We start from the raw sequence: 8,883 nt of genomic DNA, 5'->3' as shown, positions 1-8,883 counted from the left end.
TTCCGTCTTGGCAGAATTACTTGTGTTGGTGTTTTCATGTGATTACATCATCCTATGTTGAGTTTTGGCACACTGTACACCACAGCTGCTAGATTTCATTTCAGTCACTGCAGCGCCAGCCTACAGTTTCAACGTACTTCTCTCCTAACTCCTGTCTTTCTTTATTCAGGAAGAGCCTGAAATGGATTTGTCCGCTAAAGGAATTCGTCAGTCGTTTATAGACTATTTCAAGCAGAAAAAAGGCTTGGAACATGAATTTGTACCTTCAAATTCTGTTATTCCTCTGGACGACCCAACCCTCCTGTTTACAAATGCAGGAATGAACCAGGTATGTTGAATTGCCTTTATATTGCCCTTGCATTTCTCTACCAATGTCATGGTTTTCGCTTGTTCTTCAAATATACACGTGTTTCCGCGCATAAATAGAATTGAAAATGTAGCATACTAAAAGTCCACATATGAAGTCCACAGACCTTGGTGAGAGGAGCCTTCTTTCTGAGAATGACCACACATGACCCGTGTGTGGAAGTTAATTCTACCTCGCCAACTCAGTACACAAACCATATAGACAGTAGATTTTCTGTACTGTCTATGCACAAACCAAGGATGCAAATTTTGGACCTGTACTCGGAGTATCACTTTCAATAAAAACCTTTACAATGAAAATGTTTGGAAAACTGATGCATAAATTGCACCTCTAAGGCTCTATACTTCAAGTGGCATGGTTGGTAGTGTAGCTGTGCAGTAGTAAGTAATGAATGTTTCCCCAGCATTATGTTCATGATGTATGCTTCCTTCTACCTCAGCCCAGCCCTGTGTGATGCTGTATGTTCCCAGTGTTATACGGCCTCCCACCACATAACGCCGGAAACACACAGCATCGTACGCAGGGCTAATCCCTACCAGATTCCAGATAGACGAATGGCAAGTTTGCCAGGACTACGGAGAATGTTTTCGTCTGCCAAAATATGTGTGATTCCATATAAAACCTGTTTGCCTGCATCTCTCCCCAGTACCTCACTGTCTTCAGAAATGAATGTTAGGCCAAGAAAAATAAAAAATGTTTCTCATCCTCGCGCATGTCAATTCAGACCCGCCATGTCAACTTTTTTTCTGCTCATGAGGATATAAAATAAAAAAAGTAAACACAAAAAATGAGTTTGAAGTTGGCGTCATACTCATCCTCATCCTCACCCTCAGGGGTCACGTGAAAATGAGGATGAGGATGACGCTACAGCGTCAGCTTCACAGGCGTCAGATCTGATTATTCCCAATTGCGTCTGGTGGAATGATAAGTGTAAAAACGACTGTAAAAATGTGCTCCAAGTTTCATATCGCTTTAAATGTTAATCAAAACAGTGGAGTTTATATTTCACAATAATTAGTAACCTTTCCTAATAATATCCGTTTCTCACGATGCAGTTACAATGCAACATTCTTAGCCCTTAAAGTTCGAATGGTCTATGTTCAATACGTCTAATTTTCAGGCCTTAAAGGTCTGGTGAAATGCCCATGTTGCAAAATCACAGAAATACAGTTGATGGTCTATAAAACAGTCACATTCATTTCTTTTTTCGTTTAGCGCGCGTGATTATGAAATATGGCAAAAGAAAAATGATGATGTGGGCGTGTCCGCCGAGCCTCTCAAGTCGACTTTTTTCGGCTTTCCGAAGTTTTGCCCGACGCTGTATCTCATAACGGGAAGTAAGGTATTTCACACCTCCGTAATCTGCCCACGGGGGGTAACTTCTAGGTTTTCCGCTTACATGATCCGGACAGTGTCCTCCTTTAATTTCACTATGGGGAGACGTTGTTATTTTAGTGGCTGTGACAGCGGCAAGAACGTAACGGCTCAACTGTAAACTTTTTCGAGTTCCCGTCAATGCTGAGTGTTTGAACCAATGTGCTTGTCTATTCTGGTTCGTACGATCGGCCATGGTCCCTGAGCCTGCCTCGCTGCCTGCGGCCATTTTGTTACGATTTTTCATGTACAGAGCCATAACTCAGGCATATCTCAACCATTTTATTCAAACTTGGTACAAGGACATCGACCAATGTATACATATGCACATTGACTTTTTTGTGATACGATCCAATATGGCCGCCGTGTGGCCAGTTTATTACGTTTTTTCATGTCCAGAACCATAACTCAGACATGTATCAAGCAATTTATTCAAAGTTGGTACAAGGAGATTGACCAATGTCATACATATGCATGTTAATTTGTTTTGTGATACGATCCAATATGGCTGCTGTGCGGCCATTTTGTTATGATTTTTTCATGTACAAAGCCATAACTCAGGCATATTTCAACCGATTTTAATCAAAGTTGGTACAAGGACATTGACCTGTGTCATACATATGCACATTGATTTGTTTAGTGATTCGATCCAATATGGCCACCATGTGGCCATTTTATTACGATTTTTTCATGTCCTGAACTACAACTCAGACATGTATCAAGCGAATTTATTCAAAAGTATTTTTATCACAGACCTAATGAAGAGGACTCTATCCTCTCTGAGGACCTGTAATCAAAGCACCCATTAACAAGTGGGGACTGTGTCATCAATGATGACTTATTTACTTGTGCACTGATTCACATGTATGTCAAAAGAATGCTGGTGTAGCGCCGGTGCTGTATTTGCCTTGTACACTCCAAACAATGTTACGCGATATTTTGAGATACAGAAAAAGTTGTAGTGTTGCGATAAAAAAAACTTGTATTGCGATTTTTGCACATGGTAGTTGAAATACAGCCAAACCCCCTTCCCCTAAACACAGAAGTTGCGTTTATCCACAGCCCCTTAATACTAAAATTTAGATTAGAAGTCCTCAGAAAGCTACTCTGCCCTATTGCAAATCAGAAGGACTTGTGGGTAATATTTTGTAATGTGCAAGGCAGTGTACACATCCTTTCTACTGAGCATCTCAAGAAGAAAACAATTTCAGTAAAATGAGAATGTCTTACTGAGGAGAAGTTTGGGAGAGTTGTTGACAGAAACTATTATGATCATTATTATATGTATTATTATAGGGTGCCAAGGAATATATCAGCAGGAGTCATATAAACAATTCTCTTATTTTGTATTGGAATAGAAATATCTTGTGTGAGTTGAAGAATACACTGACATACAAATATTTTTTTGCAGTTTAAACCTATATTCCAAGGCACAGTGGATCCAAATAGTGATATGGCTAAATACATACGTGTTGCAAATAGTCAGAAATGTATCCGTGCCGGTGGTAAACACAATGACTTAGATGATGTGGGAAAGGATGTATACCATCACACATTCTTTGAAATGTTAGGGAATTGGTCATTTGGAGATTATTTCAAGGTAAGTATCGTTTGTACAAATTGAAGATAGTTTGGTGGGCTTCTTTCAGCATCTGAAGAAAAATACTGTATACAAAAGATGGTGATATAAGTGATAGACATTGTACTATATTGGTCACGTACTTCATATTTATTAGACAGATAAGAAGTATACAGTTTCAAACTTAAACATTGCAGACCCAAGTCCTGCCATTGCAGTCTATCCTCTTAAAATTATTTTGCAGTACTAACAGCTTTCCTGAGCTCTTAAAAATTGTTTATACACCTGTAGACCAGTTTCAGCTAGTGGTATTCTTGGAATCAAAACAACATTGAGTGTGATGTAGGTTTGAAAACCGAATAAAGGACTCCTTTCTAAGAGGGTTGTTCCAATATCCTCATGACGGAGTGTCTTCAACACCATAGTTCAAAAGCCTATATTAATGGCATTCATTGCCAGTCTCTATGGTCAAATGTTACAGCTATGTTATGTGAAAGCATCATTGGATAACACACAAGTGACAGTCAAGGTGTATGTTGTTGAATTGTGTAATGTATTTGAGATCTCACTTTCCTTTATTCACTGAATTCATAGTCTTTTCATGAGTGTTACTCACGTGTTACTCAGTATTAATTATAAACCCAATGTCAGGAGAACTATGATTTTCTCTTTAACTTTGGGTTCTTCCTTATTTGGAAAAGATACCCCACCCAGTCACAGTCATAGCTCTCAGACTCAGTTCAACCCTCTCTGTACTCTACACTTGTCTTGTCAATGAAAAGGGAAACTGACAAGTAATCAACATTAAACACTGTCAAAGCTCAGCATTTGATTTCAAAAAAAATATTTAAATTTGTTTCTCTTTGCAGAAAGAAATGTGTGAGATGGCATGGGAACTATTTACAAAAGTATGGAAACTTCCAAAAGAGAGATTGTATGTGACATATTTTGGTGGAGATGAAAAGATGGGGTTGCCTGCTGATGAGGAATGCAAACAGATCTGGATAAATCTTGGGTAAGAATCAATATCATTAACAATTCTAGGTTATCAATACAGTACTCAATTTCTTTTAAGTCTGAACATAATCTATCCAAATATTGAGTACTTCTGAAAATTATATTAGAATTTACTGTTGCTGTCATTGAAATAACATCCAGACACCAGGGCAGGTATATATGCCTGGTCTCCAAGTTACATGTACCTGGTATCCTACTGCCACAGGCGAGGGGATCCATTGCATGCGTCATGAAAATCTTCAAAGCAACATGTGCACATTGGCCAGTTGTCTTATCACAAAATCACAATCAACCAACACCTCTGTTACTGCCACTCCTTCTTCTATTGATAGATACTCAGAAATAAGAGAACTCTTTCTTTAAAGTGGAACAACCAAACATGGCCATTACTTTCGAACTGCTCAAGTCAAAGGTAGATGAAAACCAGTCTGACAGATAATATCAAGGCCAGATTTATAATAGAACTTTCATCAGACATGAATCTCAAATCATGTTTGACAACAGGTTAGCAAAATGCAATTACCTAAAATCAAACTCCTCATGACGTTTGTAATTTTTTCTTGATTCAAAAGAAAACCAGATATTTTTAAAGCAGATGGTATTGCTAAATTGGCTACAACACTTTTACTTGTCATTTAACAGTTAAAGACTTATCCATGAAAAATACAAGTTGTTGCTGAAAGAGTAGTCCGTCGTTAAATCTTGAATGTGTCCTCAGATAGACTCTGTCTTTCACCATATACAATAGTCAGGCCATGATTTTTATTCACTTGATGTGAAGGTCTTTGTGTTACTATCAATACATTGCAGCCAATAATAGTGTTTTCAAGTCTATGAGAAAACAAGGTCAGCATGGTTGCCAATGTACAACATGTAAACTTACTGTTATGTAGAAAATTCTAACACCAAAAATTCAGACATTGGAGCCTTTTTCTGTCATTAAATGATCCTGCTGGGTTTTATTACCTGTAGTCATAGCAGCACAAATTTTTAACACAAATTTTGTCAAAGTGATTTATTTCTGGGCCCACTGTCCTACGTAATTGTAGCTCCACTCAGTCCAATATTAATGTGTTTATGATGGCCTTTTAAAGGTTTAAGGTTATGTAAGCAATAAACCAAGCTCAGCGATGATATACCACAACATTTTAAACAATTCACAAAACATATGCAAGAACAATAGCAAGTGCATATATGGAGTAAATTTGTCAAAACAGAGTTTTACAAACAGGATAGAGCAATATGGGCATTGGTGTATAATAAAAAAGTCGTATCATAGGTTGTTAGGGCCAGTTGAAGATTGGCATGACAGACCAATGGTAAAGATAGTGGTAATTCAGCAGTTAATTATATTTTGTACTTTATGTGAACTGGTCTGATTAAATGAGATTACATTAAAAATTGTATATTTCTTTGTCTTTGTAAACAATACAATAATTCAGATGTACAGATACCGGTATGGCCTGGCCATAAGAATCTAGGGAGAATCTTGTACTTTGATCCCATCCAAGTATTTGCATTTCAAATTTGCAACTTTTTTCTGAACATTTTCATTAGTAACATCATCGTCTTTTTACCAGAAGAAATAAATTGCACATGGGAAAACTGAATGTGTCAGTGACAGCTTTGACTTTCTGAAATTTAAAATTAACAATCAATCATCTGGTCGATAATGTTCTTGATAGATTAGGGGATCTCTGTAGTTGCCCTTCGTGTGTTCAAATTATGAGAGTTAGATACAAATAAGGTCTGTCAAATTATATTCCTTTTCCTGTAAATTTAGCTGATATGTTCTTCAGTTATGACAAAAACAAACAGACAAGTGAAATATATGTGCTGATTTACATACCTGTGATAATTTCAGCATTCAAAACATCATATTGTCAACACCGGTCATAAAGAATTGCTTTATCAGTCATGCACATTCTTTCAAAGAGCAAACCAAACTTAAGGCTCACAATTTCGTGGATTATATGAACTGTTGAGATATTACTTTGTTAAGTCAAATTATATGCTGGAAATTGCTATGATATACTGTAACTGTACAATGTATCGTTGATTATGGCTTTTCACACAGTCTTCCATCAGAGAGGGTATTACCATTTGACATGAAAGATAATTTTTGGGAGATGGGAGATGTAGGACCCTGTGGACCATGTTCTGAGATTCATTATGACAGAATTGGTGGACGAGATGCCACACATCTTGTCAATATGGATGATCCAGATGTCTTGGAATTATGGAACCTTGTCTTCATGCAGTTTAACAGGTAGGGTCTTTTTACTGCACCTCATGGAAGATAGTTGTAGAAAAAAGTTTTTGTTGTATAGTTTGAAATCGTGTGAACATATATAAACAGTTTGTTACCGGTATCTGGTATTACTTGAATAATTTCCAACCATAATGACTACAGTAAATGTGTTAAAGAGAGACTCAATCCTGTCAAGCATCTTTTTTCTCATTTACTCTATCATCAAAGGATTATAGAAGCGCATTTATAGGATAAGGTACCGATCATCCACCACCCAAGGAGGAGTAAAGTGCTTCACTCATCAAGGGCACAAACCATGCTAGTGCCTCTCACTCTTCGTCCTCGTATAGTTCCCTGTCACAGTGTGCAGATATATGAAATTCAAAATGGCCACATCTCTGTGTTACTCTATGGGAAAAAATAAATTTTTCAATTTTTCAGAAAACGAAGGCTGCGAAAATTTTCCTTACTCCAGGAGCTTTAAATTATAATGAGGCCTGACACGGGGTAGATCAGAAAAGAATTGTAAAAATTTAAGAGTTTAAATATCTGCCCCCAAGGCGCACTCTCCTTAACTATATGGCATATTTTGTACACAGTGCACAACTGCATTTCCCTAGCAAGTAAAGGGTAAGTGCTGCAAAACTTGACATTTTGTGCAAATGGTGTCTGCTGTAACCTACAATTGACAGGTTTTAGCACTGATCTTCCCAAACCAGAAAGAAAGGGATTGTGTTTGAATATGATGTATTCAATGCTTTTTTATAGTTTTTATATATTAATCATCGCATGTGTTTCAGGGAAGCTGATGGCTCCATCAAACCATTGCCGAAAAACAACATAGATTGTGGAATGGGACTGGAGCGAGTAGTGTCAGTGCTCCAAGGAAAGATGTCCAATTATGATACCGATATCTTCACACCATTCTTTAAAGCAATTCATGAGGTGAGAGAAAAAAAAGGAAATACAAGAAATGTAGATATTTCAAAAAGACAGTAGGGTAGATTAGTTAATGGATTGAGATGATTGATCTATGTAGCAAAGTAAATCAGCAACCCAACTACATATCATATTTTGAACATTTGTGCCAATGCTCCTTCAATCACAAAAAAAAATGTTTCTTGACTACTTAGATTACTCCCTCCTGTCAGATTGTAATGGCTGATTGCACTTCATCTCTGATTTCCTGTAAATCCATTTGCATGTACAGTTAACAAAATTGATGAATTTGTTGATTTTTTGCCCATGCGGCTGGCATAGCCTACCAAAGTGGGCCTATGTTGCTGGTTGGCATGTGTCAAACTTCATTTGTGTATCTGTAATATGTCTTAATTTCTGTGTGTGTAATGGTTTTTGCGTCTTCGATATCTCTTAGACTTCTTCATCAAATGATAAAACTAGATCTCATTAGGTTTTTGGAGGATGTGGGTTGTATAATTAATTTTTGAAGTAATATCATATTTGCTCATTTTGCTCAGTACAACATTGATGAATGACCTGTGTTTACCTCAAACATTATAAGTATGGGAAGAAATATCAAGTTTGTGTTAAGTGTACACAACTATGGATAAACACCTCTTTTGTTATTTTCGCCTTCATACCATGTTTCTAATGCATTCCTTTTGGCATATGGTTGCAACCTAAGTCTTACTTTGACCAAAGTCTTACTGTCTCAGAGGGGAAGCCTATGGGAAATGTAAACTTTTTATCAATTTAGCCAAATATAGTTTGTATAGTTAATCATTACTCTGATACAATACCAAGTCTATATATCCTTTGGATACTGAGCACCGTTTTCCTCTTGGTTGCTTCGTAGGGTACTGGTGTAAGGGAATATCAGGGCAAGGTTGGTGAGGAGGACAAAGACGGATTGGACATGGCATACAGGGTTGTTGCAGATCATATACGCACATTGACTATTGCTATATCTGATGGAGGCAGACCTGATAATGTCGGTAGAGGGTAAGTTTATTATGTTTGAAAGAGAAATTTGCTATACACATCCTACCAGAGTATGACCTACAAGTATCTCTATCTTATCATTTTGTAGGGTTGTTTACAAAATACAGCCCTATGTGGATATGATCTCAGGGATAGACATATCGGATGAGCTACAGGCATGTCCAGCATATCACTCATTGAGCCCCAGTAAACCACCACTTTTTACATCATTTTAGGATTATTTTTGGAGTTTGAAGACTCACAACATAACATGACTATAATAACACGTCTGCCATGTAATAAATTCACATACAGAGCCATGCAGTTAGTATTGTGCCAGCAACTTCTACTCGG

General features: G+C 37.3%; 1 protein-coding gene across 2 annotated transcripts in view; it reads left to right on the top strand.

Moving 5' to 3' along the window:
• The window catches only part of LOC139147105 (alanine--tRNA ligase, cytoplasmic-like), a 35,539-nt gene that overhangs the window by 153 nt on the left and 26,503 nt on the right, over nucleotides 1–8,883 (top strand). For both annotated transcript variants that reach the window (XM_070718009.1, XM_070718010.1), the window contains exons 2-7: nucleotides 170–328; nucleotides 3,153–3,341; nucleotides 4,190–4,335; nucleotides 6,415–6,606; nucleotides 7,389–7,533; nucleotides 8,405–8,550. In XM_070718009.1, coding sequence (XP_070574110.1) covers nucleotides 182–328; nucleotides 3,153–3,341; nucleotides 4,190–4,335; nucleotides 6,415–6,606; nucleotides 7,389–7,533; nucleotides 8,405–8,550 — 965 coding nt within the window. In that variant the 5' untranslated portion in view covers nucleotides 170–181. The remainder of the gene's footprint in view (nucleotides 1–169; nucleotides 329–3,152; nucleotides 3,342–4,189; nucleotides 4,336–6,414; nucleotides 6,607–7,388; nucleotides 7,534–8,404; nucleotides 8,551–8,883) is intronic.

The sequence above is a fragment of the Ptychodera flava genome, chromosome 13 (genome assembly GCF_041260155.1).
Source record: "Ptychodera flava strain L36383 chromosome 13, AS_Pfla_20210202, whole genome shotgun sequence".
Classification (NCBI taxonomy): domain Eukaryota; kingdom Metazoa; phylum Hemichordata; class Enteropneusta; family Ptychoderidae; genus Ptychodera; species Ptychodera flava.
This window is presented reverse-complemented; position numbering and strand designations above follow the sequence as displayed.